The sequence below is a fragment of the Anabrus simplex genome, chromosome 3, assembly GCF_040414725.1.
Source record: "Anabrus simplex isolate iqAnaSimp1 chromosome 3, ASM4041472v1, whole genome shotgun sequence".
In the NCBI taxonomy this organism is placed as follows: domain Eukaryota; kingdom Metazoa; phylum Arthropoda; class Insecta; order Orthoptera; family Tettigoniidae; genus Anabrus; species Anabrus simplex.
The window spans coordinates 195,634,439-195,655,351 of record NC_090267.1 but is presented as its reverse complement, the minus strand read 5'-3'; the positions used below and the strand labels follow the sequence as shown (position 1 = coordinate 195,655,351).

Below are 20,913 nucleotides of genomic sequence, written 5' to 3'. Positions count from 1 at the left end.
GCTTCCTGCTACGTGAAACTGTTTGCTGGAGACAATTTTGTCCGGTGGGAGGTATTGTGGTGACGGCGGTTACAGCGAATTTACTTGATTATGTGGATATCTTTAAATGATATTGGTGTCTACGAAGTGATATGTGGGCCATTTCACTCTATGTACTGCCCCTAGATTGTGAGCTGGTGTCTAGTTCATGTGTTTGGTTTATTTTAAAGCACCTTTCCATTTATTTCTGGCTTTGAGTATGTGTGTCGTGCACATGCCCGGAAAATCCCATACCATTTACCGTGTTAGAGGAAGGTTATTGGTTTTATGTTTCTCTCTTTGTGACTCTCACATTAGTTGGTTTTTATCTAAACTTCTTAATCCCTCTTTAGGCTTTGTCGCGCATTTTATGTGCACTAATTTTTATTTTATCTGAGTCGTCAGGGCAACGGTATTTTACTTTTTGGTCAGCTAGAAATGGTGTAGTGCGCTGATAGCGACGAAGCGTTCGGTGATAGACGGCTTGTTTATCGGTGAAATAGATAAGCGCAAGACAACAACCTAACAATGGAACAACCTGTTTCGCAGGAAGCAAAGATTTCCGAAAGTCCATTTCAATCGAACTGGGAACTTTCCTATTTGTTTTTTATCAGTCGTGACGATAAAGCCAAATGCTTAATCTGAGGGACAATAATTACGTGATCATCAAAATGATATATTTTTCAATAGAAAGACTTTGCTCGAATTCTACCACAAATTGTCTATGTTTGGTTCAACATTAATATGTGAAAGGTTTATTTTCTGTTTTAACTTGTACGAAAACTAGATTGCGCGCGAGTATTTCTGATCGTAATTTAAAGAACGCTCTCAGAATTGCTGTCAGGTCGGCTGGTATAATTGCAAAGAAAAAGGAAAAGAAGAGCTAGCGAAGATAAATAATTGTCTGCTCAAACCAAATTGAAGGAAGAGATGTTTAACACCGGTAACCTTGTCCCATGCAATTGAGTGTCTCGGCTCACCGCTCGTAAACATCTCGGAGTGAGGGGAGAAACAGCGGGGAAGGTGAGGAAGATGGAGGCAGGCCGAACGGGTGAGACAGATATAGGGAAAGAGGAGTGGGGGTTTGCACTCGATTTGTTCTGGGCGATTTCCGACAAAAGAGTAGCGTTACAAAAATGTTGCAAAGTCTGGGTTGGGAAGAACGGAGAGAAAGAAGAAGAGCTGCTCGACTAAGTGATATGTTCCGAGCTGTCAGCGGAGAGATGGCGTGGAATGATATTAGTAGACGAATAAGTTTGAGTGGCGTTTATAAAAGTAGGAAAGATCACAATATTCATTTATAGGAAGGGGAGTTAGGGATTGGAATAACTTACCAAGGGAGACGTTTAATAAATTTCCAATTTCTTTAAAATCGTTTAGGAAAAGGCTAGGAAAACAACAGGTAGGGAATCTGCCACCTGGGCGACTGCCCTAAATGCAGATCAGTATTGATTGATTGATTGATTGATTGATTGATTGATTGATTGATTGATTGATTGTTATATATCCAGGCATTTGGGATTATTTTGAGTTTGTGTGTGTGTGTGTGTGTGTGTGTGTGTGTGTGTGTGTGTGTGTGTGTGTGTGTGTTAAGATAACGCGAATTCACTCAGAAATCAGAGGGATAATTAATTAGACCTAATTTTCCCCCTAGACGTCTACGCAAGTTATGTTAGGAACCCACTGCAATGTTGGGCGTAGAAATTCAGTAAGGTTACTCATCCTCCACAAAGTAATATAACACTACAGCAGGATAAGAGTGTATAAGCATTGAGGTGCAAAATGTGTGTCAGTTTGTCTTTATTTGTGTCGGTTTGTCTATTTGGAATAAATTATTATTTGACTCAATTGTTGCCCATCATTTATAGGATAGCTTCACCCTAGTTTCCTTGTCAGTCTGTTGAAGTGTATGTTTCCCAAAAGTGTCATATGCACACATTCGCAAGTTAGTGTGAACCTCACACGCCTGAGGTTACGAGTTTAGTCGGAGCAATACCAGATTTTGGTAATACATGGACACAGTATTTAGAGGTGAATAAGTGTTTTAATACTTGAAGTGTCTACGATACTTGTGCTTTTTATTAGTTGTACCGATACTGACTTTAGATATTAGACATGACATGAATATGTCTGCAATTTTTGTTGTATAATTTACCATGTGTTTACTTAACTGAATACGTTTGAAAAACGTAAAGTGATTATTACTTACTTCATGTAAATACAGAAATTAGAAAAAAATGTTGGTGATGTCTGTACTCAATCGCGTGGCGCTCATACGCCGCAGAAAATTGAAACAAAAGAGATTTTACCTTTTCAAAGAATAACATGAGTTTACATGCGTTCTGCATACCCGTTCATTTATTACTGGTTTCGCCGCTAGATTTCTCAACTATTTGCTGGAGTAGAACGGAACGTTGAAATTGCTATTTGCTTTACGTCGCACCGACACAGATATGTCTTATGGCGACGATGGGATAGGAAATGCCTAGGAAGTGGAAGGAAGTGGCCGTGGCCTTAATTAAGGTACAGAACCGGCATTTGCCTGGTGTGAAAATGGGAAACCACAGAAAACCATCTTCAGGGTTGCCGACAGTGGGGTTCGAACCCACTCTCTGCCGATTACTGGATACTGGCCGCACTTAAGCGACTGCAGCTATCGAGTGCGGTACGTTGAAATTGACATGCAGATAACCTAAATGGTGTCAAGTTAAAATGTGTGTACGCAGTAGTTATTATTATTATTATTATTATTATTATTATTATTATTATTATTATTATTATTATTGCTAATTTTTTACGTCCTACGGAGTCAGGTCTTTCGATGACGATAGGATAGGGAAGGGCTAGGACTAGGAAGGAAGTGGCCTTAGCTTTAACTAAGGTTCAGCCGCGGCATTTGCCTGGTGTGAAATGAGAAACCACAAGACCAGGCGCGGCTTCATAATCCGATTTGAAGAGCTGCAGGACCACCAGAATGAAAGATATACAGCGATGAGCGCTCCTGTCCTTCATATTGTGTGTTGTTACCGAGCCAATGATCAATACGCATTCAATTACTGGTGATCTGGCAACCTTGCTTGGATCCGTGAACGAAAGCTCATTAGGTTGAAAACATGAGAGCACACTTAATAGAGCTTTCTCCAATGTTTGGCGAGGACTGGCCCATTAAAGTTTCTGTATAAATTGCACGCCTAACAACACGTCTGGTCTATTCGCGTGCATTGGATGAGCTGTGTCGCTGAGACGTCCTAGTTCTTGGAATCGTTGACATTTCCTCCCCAAGCACGGTAGTAACTCACACGCTCTCCTCAGTTGGGATATCACCCTCCTTGGGATGAGCTTGTCTTGCTGGTTGTGGAAGGACGATCTGTATTGAAATGTCACTGCTCCGAGTTGGCACCTTGCTATTGGATAACACTGTGGCTGACAATTTTTCAAGGCTTTAAACTAACCTCCTTTCGACAAAGGTTTTAATAGGTAGTCTTTCACTCTTTTTTTTTTTTTTTTTTTTTTTTTTTTGCCAGTTGCTTTAAGTCGCACCGACACAGATAGGTCTTATGGCGACGAGGGGACAGGATAAGGCTAGGAGTGGGAAGGAAGCGGCCGTGGCCTTAATTAAGGTACAGCCCCAGCATTTGCCTGGTGTGAAAATGGGAAACCACGGAAAACCATTTTCAGGGCTGCCGACAGTGGGGTTCGAACCTGCTATCTCCCGAATACTGGTTACTGGCCGCACTTAAGCGACTGCAGCTATCGAGCTCGGTCTCACTTCGTAATGCAACTGGCAAGATGAGACAAGCCGTAAAATGAATTACATCAGTAACTGAATGAACATTCTACAGGTAAACATGAATATGTCTCTCCGGAATGGTAGTAAATTCTTCAAAGTTATGTAGTTATGAAAGTGAAAACAGGAACAATAGTATTATCAGATGATGATCCCCCACCAATAAGAAAGGCGGCTCCCAAAGATGTTTGCAAGTCTCGGATCCTCTGTAAATATAAGTGCATCGATACTACATGAACATTTTTTAATAAGGGGGAAAATGATTCATATTTCGTATCTATTTAACAGTTGTTTTTGTACAAGTCAGTTATTTATATCGTCGAAGTTCCTCCGAATCGGGGTTTTACAAATTGAGATATATGTTTACCTGCTTCTTTTGTAAATTTTTGGGAATTTTAAAGCCTATTGGGCATGGAGTAAGACGTTTCCCGTATGCAATACGAAATTTGATTTGTCTATTACACTTACTGCAACTGACTGGGCATTACAGACCAGAACCATCAACATAATTCAACACGAGCCGCCGCTGCACGGGACATCATCTTCAGGACTGCCGACGGTGGGATTCGAACCTTCTATCTCCCGCATGCAAACTCACAGATACATAATCCGAATCGCGTGGTCAGCTCTATAGTTCATGCCGTGTTAAGTTAAAAAAAAAAAACTATTGTCCCGTTTCCCTCAGCATAGACCCAAAATAGTACGTCTGTAAAATTTCGCCGAATATTTACAATACTAGCAAATGTACCCGTGCTTCGCTACGGTATTCTACACTGTATACGGATATCGAAGTAAATTAATGTACATGCAGTGAATAAGATTTTTGCAATTTGCATGTCTCTTAGCGTTATCCAAGAAGCAGCACGGGGAAGTCCTCATACGTTGTTTCCAATGCAAAGTGCAAGTTGCGGAGTTGCGATGAAAACGACAGGTCCACTTGCATACTGCCATTCACAACCGAGTTGGGAATTTTCATTATAATGGCAGGCCCCATTGCCTAACTCCAGACAGATTACACTTGAGGAATTTTTATTTACAATGGCAGACACCTTCCCTACTGCCATTCGAAATTTAGTTGTGCTGTTATCATTATAATGACAGGCCCCTTTTCCTACTGCCAACCAGCTTACTGCCAGTCACACCGAGCTGGTGAGTTTCCATTAAAATAGCAGGCCACTATGCCTAATGCCAGTCACATTTTAGAAGGGTACATTTGTTTATAATGGCAGGCACCCTTGCCTACAGCCAAACACAATCGGGTAGGGGAGCCCTCTGCAAGTCAAATCGAAAAGGGAATTATTCATTACAGTAATAGGTCCTCCTTACTAATGCCAGTTACACAGGCGTTAGAGAAGGGCCTCATTCATAATGTCAGTCAACGTCGATGTGGGGAATACTGATTACAGTATCAGACCCACCCTTTCTAGATCGATAAAAATCGACATCAGTGAATATATATAGATCGACATACGAAAGTATATGCATGCTTAAAATATTGCAGACCTTCATTTACAGGTTAAATGCTGCTAAACGGTACATCATCTCGACAAACAGATTTACCATAAGACGCCATATTTAGCGGGCCATATGGCTGGTTCTACGATATTTTCTCGTATTTCATCTATTCATGGGTCAGATTGAGTTAGAAACGCAGAATAGGGCGAAATTTTGGTAAGATTTTCTCACTTTTCGAATAATTATGTTACAGCTAAAAACATAGCATATGGCTCACATATGGCTAGTCGCTGGGCCAATGTTCGTGTAGAATATGATAATTCTATCTTTCTTATAAGTGATTCAAAGTATGAATTATGCGGGTAAAAGTGCAAAATTTACTTACAATTGAGAAATAGAAACAAATCTAACGTATAAGGGAGAGAGAGAGAGAGAGACTACAAAAAGTCACAGGACCAAAGTTGTAGATCACTACAAATTGAACGGAGATTGTACCATTCGTTTTGCTATAGGACTTACCGTTTGTTCACGAAATACCTCGAAACCAAGGTCTGCACCGTCATTAAAATTGCCTCCATACTTCGATATTTTTCGTGGATAAAAAGTTAAAAATTTAAATATCTTTGGGAGTTTTCCGTCGGTTACAGGCTAAAACGTATAATTTTAATATATTTCAATTTTCTAGTTCGTCTAGCAGATTGTGCCACTATATATTTTGGAGGAGGGGGTAAAATTTGGGACTTCCAAGAAACTAAACCTAAAAAAGTATGAAGGTGGTCATTATTACCCCTTAAATGGACAGCTATACGAAAATGTCGTCAAAGTCAATGTCCAGATACACGGTCGTTACGACGTTATTTATATAGACAGATAAGGAATCTGCTCCAAGTACGACACCTTTTGTGCTATTTCCGCTGAGCGTGGCCTGCATTCCATCCTCCTGTCGAAAAAATTCACATGAGAAAAAAGATTTAGAAATGGATTTCCATCAAGGTTGGTCGATTTCCAGTCAGGTTGGTCTTCTATATATTCTCTAGCATCCTGATATATGATATGTGATACACTCGGTTGTTAATCATTTTCTCCGTAACGGTAGCTGCTATTGATGGAATGCCGGGGGTATCGTGTGGAGCAAGGCATTCGCTGTGAAATATCCATTGTTTGAAGTTGCTTTGTTGAATGCAGAGGTGGCAGGAAGTCTCTAACTACAGTCATAGAAGAGATGTTCGTCTTGGCTAGCACAATAAGAGGTATTTGTAATCACACTGGATTTCATTCCCATTTTTATTATGTTTACTGTTCCGGGGTTACCTGTGGAACGCAAAGAGGTGAAAGAAGGTGTGGGCTTAAATGGGTCTAACTACGATATCAAAAATGTATTTAAAACTTTAACATAGCTTCCTTTCAAAAAACAAACTTAACAACTTTTCACTTAGTGAAATAACAATGACAAATTTGGATATTAAAATGGAGAACCCCAGAATAGGGAATTTAACAATTTTGGGCTTCAAGTCCCTAGTTTACATATTTCCAATTTCGCAAAAGTGGTACTATTTAGACAAGGACAGAAATCTCCCAAATTCAAGAGCACTTTGCTCAAAAGGTTACAAACCTATAGCCTTCCAAAGGCACCCCTCACTATTACAGGAAATTCACAATCTCAGAACAGAGCTTACATGCTCTCCAACTTTAACCAAGGAGACTGCGCTCCCAATTTCTTACCGCCTACTCAAGGCAATATTACGCAAAATCTAACACCTTCCGGCCTCTCTAGGCCCAACCTAACATACACAATTTGTACACAAACTTCTTTCCCGCAAACTACTGGGCCTTCGTGGAAAGAAGAACAGGTTAAATTACTGGCCCGAACACAAAATAAAAGGAGGCATACACTTGCACTCCTAGAAAATTTAAAACCCTAATTGGGCCCGATGATGCAGAGGCTAATCCCAAGCTACTGAGGTGACTAGAATGGAGGTAAATTTGCCACTTTACAGAAAAGAGAAAAGATTACAAAATCATAGTCACCTCAAACTAAGTTGAAGGGGAACTCGGTGGAAAACGGTAAATAAAAATGTAAACAGACTCTGAGATGGGTTTAAAGAAATTGTTGAGGAATGCAAAAACAGGTTTGTACCTTTAAGGGAGGTAAGGAATGGTAAAGACCCACCTTATTATAATAGAGAAATAAAGAGACTAAGAAGGAGGTGCAGACTGGAAAGAAATATAGTTAGAAATGGCTGTGGAAGTAAGGAGAAATTGAAGGAACTTACTAGAAAATTGAATCTAGCAAAGAAGGCAGCTAAGGATAACGTGATGGCAAGCATAATTGGGCAGTCATACAAATTTTAGTGAAAAATGGAAGGGTATGTATAGGTATTTTAAGGCAGAAACAGGTTCCAAAAAGGACATTCCAGGAATAATTAATGAACAAGGGGAGTGTGTATGTGAGGATCTTCAAAAGGCGGAAGTATTCAGTCAGCAGTATGTAAAGATTGTTGGTTACAAGGAAAATGTCGAGATAGAAGAGGAGACTAAGGCCAATGAAGTATTAAAATTTACAAATGATAACAATGACATTTACAATAAGATACAAAAGTTGAAAACTAGAAAAGCGGCTGGGGTATATTAAAGACAATGGGTTGGGATATAGTACCATATCTGAGGTACTTATTTGATTATTTTTTGGTCGGAGGAGCTATACCAGATGAATGGAGAGTAGCTATAGTAGCCCCTGTGTATAAAGGAAAGGGTGATAGACATAAAGCTGAAAATTACAGGCCAGCAAGTTTGACATGCGTTGTATGTAAGCTTTGGGAATGCATTCTTTCTGATTATATTATAAACATGTTTGTGAAATTAATAACTGGTTCGATAGAAGGCAGTTCGGTTTTAGAAGAGGTTATTCCACTGAAGCTCAACTTGTAGGATTCCAGCAAGATATAGCAGATATCATGGATTATGGAGGTCAAATGGACTGTATCGCGATTGACTTGTCTAAAGCATTTGATAGGGTGGATCATGGGAGACTACTGGCAAAAATGAGTGCAATTGGACTCGACAAAAGAGTGACTGAATGGGTTACTATATTTCTAGAAAACAGATCTCAGAGAATTAGAGTAGGTGAAGCTTTATCTGACCCTGTAATAATTAAGAGGGGAATTCATCAAGGCAGTATTATCGGACCTTTATGTTTTCTTATATATATAAATGATATGAGTAAAGGAGTGGAATCGGAGGTAAGGCTTTTTGCGGATGATGTTATTCTGTATAAAGTAATAAATAATTTACAAGATTCTGAGCAACTGCAACGTGACCTCGATAATGTTGAGAGATGGACCGCAGGCAATGGTATGTTGATAAACGGGGTTAAAAGTCATGTTGTGAGTTTCACAAATAGAAAAAGTCTTCTCAGTTTTAATTACTGCGTTGATGGGTTGAAAGTTCCTTTTGGGGATCATTGTAAGTATCTAGGTGTTAATATAAGGAAAGACCTTCATTGGGGTAATCACATAAATGGGATTGTAAATAAAGGGTACAGATCTCTGCACATGGTTATGAGGGTGTTTAGAGGTTGTAGTAAGGATGTAAAGGAGAGGGCATATAAGTCTCTGGTAAGACCCCAACTAGAGTATGGTTTCAGTGTATGGGACCCTCACCAGGATTAGCTGATTCAAGAATTGGAAAAATCCAAAGAAAAGCCGCTCGATTTGTTCTGGGCGATTTCCGACAAAAGAGTAGCGTTACAAAAATGTTGCAAAGTTTGGGTTGGGAAGAATTGAGAGAAAGAAGAAGAGCTACTCGACTAAGTGGTATGTTCCGAGCTGTCAGCGGAGAGATGGCGTGGAATGACATTAGTAGACGAATAAGTTTGAGTGGCGTTTATAAAAGTAGGAAAGATCACAATATGAAGATAAAGTTGGAATTCAAGAGGACAAACTGGGGCAAATATTCATTTATAGGAAGGGGAGTTAGGGATTGGAATAACTTACCAAGGGATTTCAATAAATTTCCAATTTCTTTGAAATCATTTAGGAAAAGGCTAGGAAAACAACAGATAGGGAATCTGCCACCTGGGCGACTGCCCTAAATGCAGATCAGTATTGATTGATTGATTGATTGAGAGGGTAACGCACTCTCTATCCCCGATTTATCACTTAAGATTTTATGAAATTTTGCATTAGTCGGAAGAAAGTTTACATTTTAGAAAACAGGTGGTTACATAGTTAGAAATTTGAACCTTCCCCTCGTGTAAGTCTGCGGAGGTAGCTACGGAAAAATAAGACTGGTGGCCATCGCCTTGGCTTGAACTGCCTGGAGAAGAATGAGGCACCCTGCCTCCTGTCTCAACACACACACTCTCAGAAATTCGGCGATCAACAGACAAGGTAGCCTGAAACGCCGCAGCTTATATACGCGAGGGGACGGTTCTAGAGGATTCTGGACTAATCCGGACACACCCTCTCAATTTTATTGGCAGAATCACAAGTTACACCCAAAAATCAACAAGAAGCCTGTGATAGGCTGACAATTAATTACAGAAAAATTTTGATTGGCCAGACACCCAAGCTGGCGGGAAGAGAAAGAAGTGTTACAAACCTTGAAATATATAAAAAAATAAATGAAAGTTAATTTCCTTGTGAAAACCTATAAACACAAAAGTTCTTTAAGGCGCTTGTTTTGAATGAGCGGAGTTGAGGTGTACCTCCCTATACATTTACTACAATTGCAAATGGGCAAATTTTCTTGTGAAATTATTCGCATCGTAAAATCTGATCAGGGGAATTTGCAATTCGTGACTGTTTTTGGTGTATCACGTATGATACATCCGGTAGCTACGAGTACAAATAAGCACAGCAGAAATGAACAAACGGGTCCAAATATTTTCTGGTAAACCAATCGATCACCGGTTGATCTGCATTTAGGGATTTCGCCCAGGTGGCAGATTCCCTTACAGTACTTTACATAGTCTGTTCTTAAATGATTTCAAAAAGTTGGAAATATATCGAACATCTCCCCTGAAAATCCCTAATTCTTCTTCCTATAAACAAATATTTGCTCATATTTGTCCTTTTGAATTCCCGCCTCATCTTCATGTTATGATGTTGCCCCTGCACAACCTTATTGGTCTACTAATGTCATTCCAAGCCATCTCACCACTGAAAGCTTGCATAGTCAAGCAATTCGCCTCCTTACTTCCAAGTCGTCCTAGTCCAACGTTTGCAACATTTTCGTAACACTAGATTTTTGTCACAAATTTAAGTACCAGCGATAGGTAATGGTGCAGAACAATAAATTATTTGTATTAATAAGGCTAATTAAATAGGATTGAAATATAATAGCTATATTAATTATCTATTTAGTTATTAACAATGTATTAACCCTTTCGCTTTCAAGCTCTCAGCTGATGGATGTGTAAAAACTCTCAGCCATATTTACCCCCCAATGCACACATTTAAAAAAAAAAAAATTGCATGGAAGGCACGCCAATAAAGATATCAACATGAAAGTGTGTAAACTTACAGAGTATATATCACTTACTATCACTGCATTGTCCCTAAACCAGAAATGTTCAATTTAAAAAAAAAAAAGACAAATATGTAAACAAATTTACAGGTCTCAAATTTTGATAGTTTTGGAGGAATTCTGAAAATGGTGAACAATGCACAAATTTGTGATTGATGTTAGTAGAAAAGTCATATTATTGTTTACCGACATAGTAAATATCAGAATTCTATATTATTAGATGCAATGACAGATTTAATTGTGTAAAGTGAAGTATCAATGAAAAAGTCGGACATTTTGTATAAAATACACATTTCTTACTCGAGGTGCTGGATTATTATCTTCGTCATCTACAGTTTCTGATTCGGACAAAGAAACATCACTTGAATAACTGTCACGATATTCAGTGATATTGTTAGCTAATGAACGGTCTTCGCCATGTCGAACGCGATAAATAACTAGGCCTAACCTAAATGAACTATATCCGACTATGCTATATCTAAACACTTCGCTTACAATATGCACCTAATTACCTAAGAAAACTAATTAATGAACTAACAAGTAAACTAAATATAATGCATATGATACTGCTTAATTTTACTATATAATCAGTATCACCAAAAGCAGAGAGAAATGCTCGCATGTTTGCCGCCAACCATGACGTAAACAAGACACAGAACTCCAGTGAGCACATGTTTTAAACTCTAAGAACATCGAAAAATATTGATAAACGGAAGTTCCCGTGGAGTATAACGTGAGCTGAAACTGTGCTCTTCTTATTCCATGCAAAACTGCTGCTATCTCGTGCGTAAATGATGAAATAATAATAAAGGCGGGTAACGACGGATCGTTACCGTGACAGCTTTCGCAGGAACAGTGGGTAACGATAAATCATTACCTTGAGTGCGAAAGGGTTAAAGTATTTATTAATATACATATAATCACCCTGAACAAATCGTGCTGCTTTCCTTTAGATCTTTTCCAATTCTCGAATCAAGTAATTCTGGAGAGGGTCCCGTACTCTATAAACATAGTTAATTGGTGTCTTGGTAGAAATCCAGTATGCACAACATAAGTTTCATAGCATCATAAGGGATTTAATATGTTACAAATCTTACGCGGAATATCTTGTAGATGAGAGCTGTGTTCACAGCGACAGCCAGGAACCCAGTAAAGATCAATACTGAGGGCATGTTTAGTGTCAAAGCGTTATGAAAATAATTTGCCATGTTATGTAAGAGGTTTCTAGTTAAAAATTATGATTTGGTATGGTCGTTTTCATCATAAATAGACTTAACTTTTGTATAATTTTACAAATTTTTGCTGCAGGATTGAAAGATAGGGAGATATTTGAACTTGTAGACCAAATTGACCCGAATTCTTCAGACGCAGAGCAAAGTCCAAATGACGATGGTATTGATGATGAGCTCTTAGGTTGTTTACCGAGTACAGTGAACGATGATAATGCTAGTTCCCTTTCAGACTCAGAGGATGATCCTGAAATTCCTAAAGGAAATAATCACGTCACGCAGAGGTTTAGGTACGTTGCATAAAATTTTGTAAGTTAAATTTACATTCAATTATTCAGTTCCTTCACGATTCTACTTATCTGAATGATTACATCATTTTCTTTTTAGTTTAGAACTACGCACCCCCCCCCCCCTTTTGCAAATCCTCAGGCACCATCAGACTATCCTAAGAAACCGTTTGAGTATTTCACCAAATATTTTCAGCCATCACTCTTTGAAGATATGTCGGAGTACATGAATATCAGGCAGGTGGCAGTAACTGGAAAATAATTGTGCTGTACTGGGGAGGAAATCTTCAAGTACTGGGGTTCTGCAATTGTGGCATCCTTGTTGGGTTTTCCGCGGGTAAGAACGGGTTGCGAGTGAAGGAATCGTTACTACTTAATTGCAGATAATATCTCAAGGGACAGATTTTATTTAATTAGGAATGCACTAAAATAGCTAATGAAGTATCTAATGAGACTAAACAGCTGGACAGCTTTTGGAAAGTTCGGCCACTCCTGAACAAAATTGGAGAGGGGTGTCTTAAAAATCTTCGGCTGAAAGAAGTGTCCATCGACGAACAAATTATACCGTTTCACGGCCAGGAGAAGATGTGATGGTACATCCGAGGCAAGCTCAATCCTGTTGGACTGAACAATTTTGTTACGGCCTCACCAACAGGTCTGCCTCTTGATTTCCTGGTGTACCGGGGAAAACGAGGGAAATTAATCTTAGAAAAAACACCCCTCCCTGACAAAATTGATTTAGGTGGTAGGGTAGTGTTAAAACTCTGTGATTCACTTCCTCGTGGCACACAAGTTTTCATGGACAGGTGGTGCTTCTTAAGAGCTTTCTTACCCACAGATCCATCTTGGCTACTGGGACTATAATGGTCAACCGCCTGCTCAAAAGTGTCCATTTCAGAGGGGACCTATACATGAGAACGGAAGGAAAAGGCACCTTTGATCAAGTTGTCAGGAGGGATGAGAAGATAGTCGTTACTGAGTGGTTTGAGAACAAATCTGTTTACGTTGCCCCATCTGAGTACGGAGCTGAGCCAGTTGATGAACGTAAGCGCTGGTAAAAAAAGGATGCACAATACATTCAAGTCCCACGACCCCGTGGTATGAAATAGTACAATCAGAACATGGGGGGAGTTGCTTTTTTTTTTTTTTTTTTTTGCTAGTTGCTTTACGTCGCACCGACACAGATAGGTCTTATGGCGACGGGGGTATAGGATAGGGCTAGGAGTGGGAAGGAAGCGGCCGTGGCCTTAATTAAGGTACAGCCCCAGCATTTGCCTGGTGTGAAAATGGGAAACCACGGAAAACCATTTTCAGGGCTGACGACAGTGGGGTTCGAACCTACTATTTCCCGAATACTGGATACTGGCCGCACTTAAGCGTGGGGGGGGGGGAGTTGAATTGCTGGACAGAGTAGAGGGAAAATATGATATGGGAAGTCTAATTAAAAAAAATTGGACGATAAGAGTGATCCACCATTTCCTAGATTTTTCCCTGGCAGTGGCATGGTTACAATACAGACAAGATGCTCTACGAAGTGGTTTTACGAGGAAGGAAATTCGGACTTACTTCGATTTCAAACAGAATGTTACAAAAAAAAGCTCATTTACTTTTGCAGGGACATCATAGGGGATGAAGAAGAGGACGAAAATACTGGTGATAATGTCAGTGATCATGCAAAACGTAAACGACCAACACCCCAGTTCTTACATTCACCACACAACATGTTTGAAAATACTCTGCATATGCTGGAAATTATGAGGGACAAACAGAAGGGCAGCTCCAGATGTAGACTTCCCGGCTACAATGCCTTAAATTGGGCCCGTTGTACACAGTGTGTACAATGTGTGTGTGTGTGTGTGTGTGTGTTTATCCATGGATAGAATTGCTCTCTCGCTTTCCACAAGAGATAGAGCAGTATAGAACAATGGATATTTCCAGATAATTTGATATTGATTTTTAGCATTCTCAGTAATTTCAAACATTTGTTGTAAACGTGTGTTCAATCAAGCAGGACTACAATTTTCTTTAATTTTGAAATCCTGAATGTAATTAAAAATATTTAAAAATCCTTATTAAAATGTTTATGTAGCTATTTAGTATTAAGGAAATGTCTCATAATCGTAGAATACAAAAATAAAGTATTCTAATGAAAATTGCTATATCATCCATGTTAGGATATTGTGTCCCCATGGTGTCCTGATGTATCGCTGGTGATACATACCCTCCAGACTTCGTTGAAGGATGAAATTGTATTTTATCAAATGTATGGTCCTACTGAACATCCATAGAAACAAACAAGTGAAATTTGATCATTTTACCCAACAAAAATGTAGCTCAGGATGCTAGAGGATATTGTGGGAGAGTAAAATCACTGCTTCGGTTCCCTATAAATCCCCAGTGCATTCCGGGAATTTTAAATAGCATGAACCCTGAAACCTCCCTTTGGACAGGTGAATGCTAAACATAAGGTTTGGTTGATATATCTTCAGTAGTTTTCAAGTTATAAGAAATACGGTTTACACGCACCCACTTTTAGTTAAGTCCGTTGGGACGTGTGCTGAAAAACCGTCCGTTAATGACATCTCCCTTATTAATCCTCCTATTGAAATGATGCACATGAGAAGAAAGCTTTAGAAATTAATTTTACTTAAATAATATTGACCCTAAAACCTACCCAAGGACAGGTGGGTTCTAAATATCAAGTTTGGTAGAAATATATCCAGTAGATTTCAAGTTATAAGAACTCAAACAAACAGACAAACAGACACCAATGCTAAAAAATGCAGATGGTCATTATTACACCTGAAACGGATAACTGTACGGACATTTCGCCAAAATAGTCTCTGTAAATCTGTCGTTACGATTTTATTTGTATAGTACAAAATGTGTTTCCACTGTTGATGAGGTAAAAGTGGTAAAACTCCATGTAAGACATGTTTTGTAAGAAACAAAAAGATGAAAGCTATAGTGATCTTAAAGGGACGTCATATATTTAGCAATATCTCGCCCGGGTGTCAGACTGCTGAGCTTGTTAGGAGATTGACAGGTTATAAACAGCATTGAAATATATTCTATTCCAATGATAAAGGTTTTTTTTAAATATAGAGCGCCTAATACTGAGTGTTGTTGTACTTACCCAACAGATAATATCGGCCATCCTTCACCACCATTAGACCTCCGCCGCTATCACCCTGCAAAAGGAGAACGATAATGTATTGTAGAACGAGTCAGTGAAACTAAGTCATCTAGCCCAGTGATATACATATTCCAGGTAGGACCTGTAACAGTAGCCGCTGTCGAAATCGAACCCCTTCCTCACGAGTCAGTCACTGCACGCACAATGAAACTCTAATTAATGTCAGACATCACAGCAGTCGTCCCATCCTGACCAATAACTTGAAAGATTCCGGCAGAAACGTTTGTTCATTCAGAAGCTTACGGCATCTCAACTGCTCGTAGCACCGGCGAAAAAAAAAATAATAATACAGGAAGCAAGGATATAATTGATCTAGCCGTTAGATATGAGACTGATGCAACACACAGCTACGCAACATACTGAACACACTCAGTAGCGGTCGACAAAAAGGAAAGGTGTGGACTGGGAAGGCTAGGGAAAAATGAGATGAGCTGCTTGACCGAGCTGTCGGTGGGGAGATGGTGTTGAATGACATGAGTAGACGAATAAGTTTTAGTGGTGTTTTAGAAAAGATCACAAGATGAAAGTTAACTTGGAATTCAGGAGGACTAATTGGAACAAATATTCGTTTATAGGAAACACACAAGGGGTAGGAAATCTGCCACCTGGGTGACTGCCGTAAATGCAGATCAGTGGTGATTGATTGATGAAATGTTTAATAAGATTTTTTTTTTTTTTTTTGCTATTTGCTTTACGTCGCACTGACACAGATATGTCTTATGGCGACGATGGGATAGGAAAGACCTAGGAGTTGGAAGGAAACGGCCGTGGCATTAATTAAGGTACAGCCCCAGCATTTGCCTGGTGGGAAAATGGGAAACGACGAAAAACCATCTTCAAGGCTGCCGACAGTGGGATTCGAACCCACTATCTGCCGGATGAAAGCTCACGGCCGCGTGCCCCGAACCGCACGGCCAACTCGCCCAGTTTCTCCGGAATTGGTGATCAAGTTCTAAAGTTTTCAATTTTCTGACAGGAAGTGGAATCGACTTCGTTATGAATGAACTTGGCAGTCTTAAAGAAGCAACAGGAAATATTATTCTTAATCGTTGCTACAGTCCTTTATATAATAATTTAAAGTATCTTTCTGGGAACAACTAGTGTACAATATTGAAAATCAAATTACAACAGCAAAGTAGAAGTGTCTAACAGGGGTGTTCAAACTAACGGTTGGCGGAGAAGTAGTTTTGCGATGCGTGGAACTCCAACTCTCATAGGCTCTAGTTTCATCTCGAAAGGTAACTGTCTGAATTGTAGACATTGTGATAATACGGCTATTTTAATTTGATTGTACCGATTGAGTTGGTCATGCGGTTAGGGTCGCGCAGTTTTTAGCTTGTATTTGGGACATAGTAGGTTCGAACGCCACTGTGGTTTCCCATTTTCTCACCAGGCAAATGCTGCGACTGTACCTTAATTAATGCCACGGCCGTTTCCTTCTGTGCTACGTAAGGCAATACGTAATAATAATAATAATAATAATAATAATAATAATAATAATAATAATAATAATAATAATAATAATAATAATAATAATAATAATTGTACCAGTTGGTACACCTATACGCCGCACATTTGAATTTTCCGCCTTAAAGTACTCCTCTACAGCTGAAACTCTGAACACTGAAATTGAATTAATTCAACCGTTTATCAGAAGATGTCACTGTGTTAATTTCGAATTGTCTTTGTTTACTAATTATCAAGAAGTGTGGACATTCTCTCACAGATGTCTCTGCCAAAAACTATGATCATGCACCCTGGTGCGAAGTGAAAGAACTTTTCTTGAAGATATTTTGTATTCATAAGTTTGTTCTTTACTAAATGTTGTTTCATTTGTGGGTTGGCAATATTATTCTTTCTTTCCGCCAGTTTTGAAATTAGCCAATCGTAAATTTCTGTCATTAATTTTCAGCCAATGGCGTCTTTCTTCTCCAATTTTGATGTGTAACTGTAAGCTACCCAATAAACGACTGTGGGTGTGTCTTAATCATTCATGAAAGGTATCGAATCTTCCCCGAGAGTATAAAAACTGCTGATTTTCGTGGCTCTCGGCCACTTCAACAACATCTAGCTTAGTGTATGGAAGTATAGCAGGGGGCGGGTAGCGCCTCTTCCTTCGGATAGCAGCTCTTCAACAAAGGTAATGGCCTTTTAACATCTTTATTTCTTGCTAGCTCAGCAGTTTAGCCCTCGGGGAAGGTCCGAAACCTGGGTACGAGATACCCCTGTTTAATTCTTGTAAGTTGTGCCTCGATGGCAAGTGATTGTAAAGTCTGGTATTGACTTTAATAGGCTTGAAAAATTGAGAGCGGGTCAGCTCTTTCTTGTGTTTGAAAAGTGCCTCTGGGAGGCTTGAGGTTAAAAGTTGGGAGCAAGTGCTCCTTTAATGAAGGGGTTTTCTGCCCTTTGAATAAATGAGTGTACCTTGGTAATGTTGGGCTAGTAGCTCAAGGATTGTGTAACTGAGGCTCGGAGCCAGAAATTCTAAAGACCCCGAAGCTTGTGCTTTCGTTTGTAAAGTTATCATTGTACCCGTGTTTTTATTGTTATTTCACCTAGTGAAAATTTGTTAAATCTTGTTGTCTATTGAAAATATAACCTTTATCGAAAGTTAAATTCATCTTTCGGATTTGTAGTTAGACCCATTCCAGCCCGCACCTTCTTTCACCTCTGCAATCCACGGATAACTCCGTAATAATAATAATAATAATAATAATAATAATAATAATAATAATAATAATAATAATAATAATAGTAATAATAATAATAATAAAATTTTAATAATTTTATCGTATGGTGAGTATGTGATGTCAAGTGCCAGTGGGTATGAAGAGATTGCAAGTGCTTATTTTGAAGGAACCGACTATGACTGTAATGATAACATGATGGAATCAGTAGAAGACGATAATTAGGAAACTTCGGACGAGTTATGTGAATCATGTGACAGTGAAATTAAAAATAAAATGCGAGGGAATATATTCAGGAAGAATGGTCACAGGCGTACGGATGGTCTTCCAAATCGTACTTATCTTACTCCTGAAAGGAATATAATTAGCTTTCCAAAGTGCAAGGTACCAGCTGAAGCTGTAAAAAGTTAATGTTGAGCTTAATCTGTTCTCGTAACAACAGATATGCACAAAATAATTGACCTGTTTACGAATTGTGAAATAAACAGGCAACGGAAGAACTATTCTAATGTCAGGTATGTCGATGAGACTAATGAAATTAGTGCTTTGATTGAATTATTTTACATTGCTGGGTCACTCAAGGCCAACAACGCGAGTACCAACGAAATGTGGTCGCAGACTATTGGGTGTCCTATGCATCGTGCAATAATGTCAGAATATCGCTTCCGGCTTCTAATTAAATGCCTGCGATTTGATGGAAAGACTTCCAGGAATAAGGAAAACAAATGTGCTCCATCTAGACAGCTATGGGATATGTTTGTTACGAACTGTACTGCTAGCTACATCCGTCGAAAATATTGCACTACTGATGAACAGTTTTTGGAATTTCGGGAAAAGTGCCTCTGCAGGGTGCATATTGATTGAAGACCTGATAAATATGAAATCTAGATCACTTGTAAGTGTATCAATCAATCAATCAATACTGATCTGCATTTAGGGCAGTCGCCCAGGTGGCAGATTCCCTATCTGTTGCTTTCCTAGCCTTTTCCTAAATAATTTCAAAGAAATTGGAAATTTATTGAAATCCCTTGGTAAGTTATTCCAATCCCTAACTCCCCTTCCTATAAATGAATATTTGCCCCAGTTTGTCCTCTTGAATTCCAACTTTATCTTCATATTGTGATCTTTCCTACTTTTATAAACGCCATTCAAACTTATTCGTCTACTAATGTCATTCCACGCCATCTCTCCGCTGACAGCTCGAGCAGCTCTTCTTCTTTCTCTCAATTCTTCCCAACCCAAACATTGCAACATTTTTGTAACGCTACTCTTTTGTCGGAAATCACCCAGAACAAATCGAGCTGCTTTTCTTTGGATTTTTTCCAGTTCTTGAATTCCAGAAGTCATTACATGATCAGTGCTATTCAATACTTCGGCAAGAAAACTAACAAATAACTTGGTGAAAGAAAGCGTTATTCCAAAAGGGATCTTATAACGTATAATTGAGGTGCTTTCTTGCAAACTCCAAATCATTATTAATGTTTTTTGTTTGTTTTTGTGCTGAAACGTTTTGATCGTATGAGACGCACCTACTCAACTACAATAACATGCAAAACACATTTAAGTCTAGTTATAATAAGATCTGAGATATTGCTTTTTATTAGAAAATTCACCTAAATCATTAAAACAATGTATTCCGAAACCCGTTTAAGTCGAATCGATATTCTTTAATTCCATTCATGATTTAATATTGATTCCTGGCCAATATGGAATGATAATTGAAAATGATTTTTGGAGGCGAAAGCTAGTTTAACATTGATAGAGCCGTTCAAACAGTTACTGTAACTCTCAGCAGTGAAACAGCTTGAGATAGAAAGGAGTGTTGTTTGTTCTTATGTTTCAATGCTGACTCAGTAGAGTAAGATGGGTGATATAGTGTTGTAGCCTAAAAGTCAAAGGGGAAGGAAGGAAACAAGTGATAAAAGTGGGTGGGTAAGGATAAAGAAGCAAATAGACAGGAACAGTTAAAAAGCTCATTGTCCTCCAAGACTGAATTGCCATCATGATCATGGTTTGAATACCGATGATATCAAATACTTATTCAATGAAATATACAGCAATAAACCGAAGAATGAACAAGACAACGTTTTATTGAGGTTCATCAGATTTAAGAACAAAAATCAACAACGATTAAGAAAGCAGAATCCGAGAGATCAAGCAATGGTCGAATACAATATTCAGAAAGGAAATTGACTGCAAGTCTCCGTCTATCTTAAGCCTTTTCTGTCAGTAATAAGCATCACATTGGACAGACTGAAATGTTTGAGGAAGTTCATGGAGATGGTTCAAGGTGGCCCACATCAAGAAAAAAGAGAAAAACTTACTGCGGACTACAGTGTCCTTACATTAAATATTATCATATATTCGCAGCAAGTTGAATATTGGTTTTGGTTCTCTCAAATCTGATATATGTTAATTTGTGTAACAAAGAAGATGGAAATTAGAAAGCTAATGACGAAAATGGAAAGCAGAAACTCATAACGGAACATACAAGAACATTTACAAAATATTGAAGGCGGATGAACCATCAACTCCGAAAATTATTCTGGACATGCAGCACAATAAACCCTTAACTAAACGTAATACGGGTGAGGTGTATTACACCCTCAGGATTTGTTGTATAACCTGGCAATGATGATTCATGATGGTCGCTCGAGGAAAACAACATTTACTTTTACACATGGACGGAAAAGGTTCTACCAAAAGGGATCGAATGATGTGGTGTCTT

General features: G+C 38.8%; 1 protein-coding gene across 1 annotated transcript in view; it reads right to left on the bottom strand.

The window, feature by feature from the left end:
* Positions 1-20,913, bottom strand: part of LOC136866730 (trypsin) — a 142,205-nt gene that overhangs the window by 6,597 nt on the left and 114,695 nt on the right. Inside the window, exon 5 of the mRNA XM_068226825.1 lies at positions 15,439-15,493. Coding sequence (XP_068082926.1) covers positions 15,439-15,493 — 55 coding nt within the window. The remainder of the gene's footprint in view (positions 1-15,438; positions 15,494-20,913) is intronic.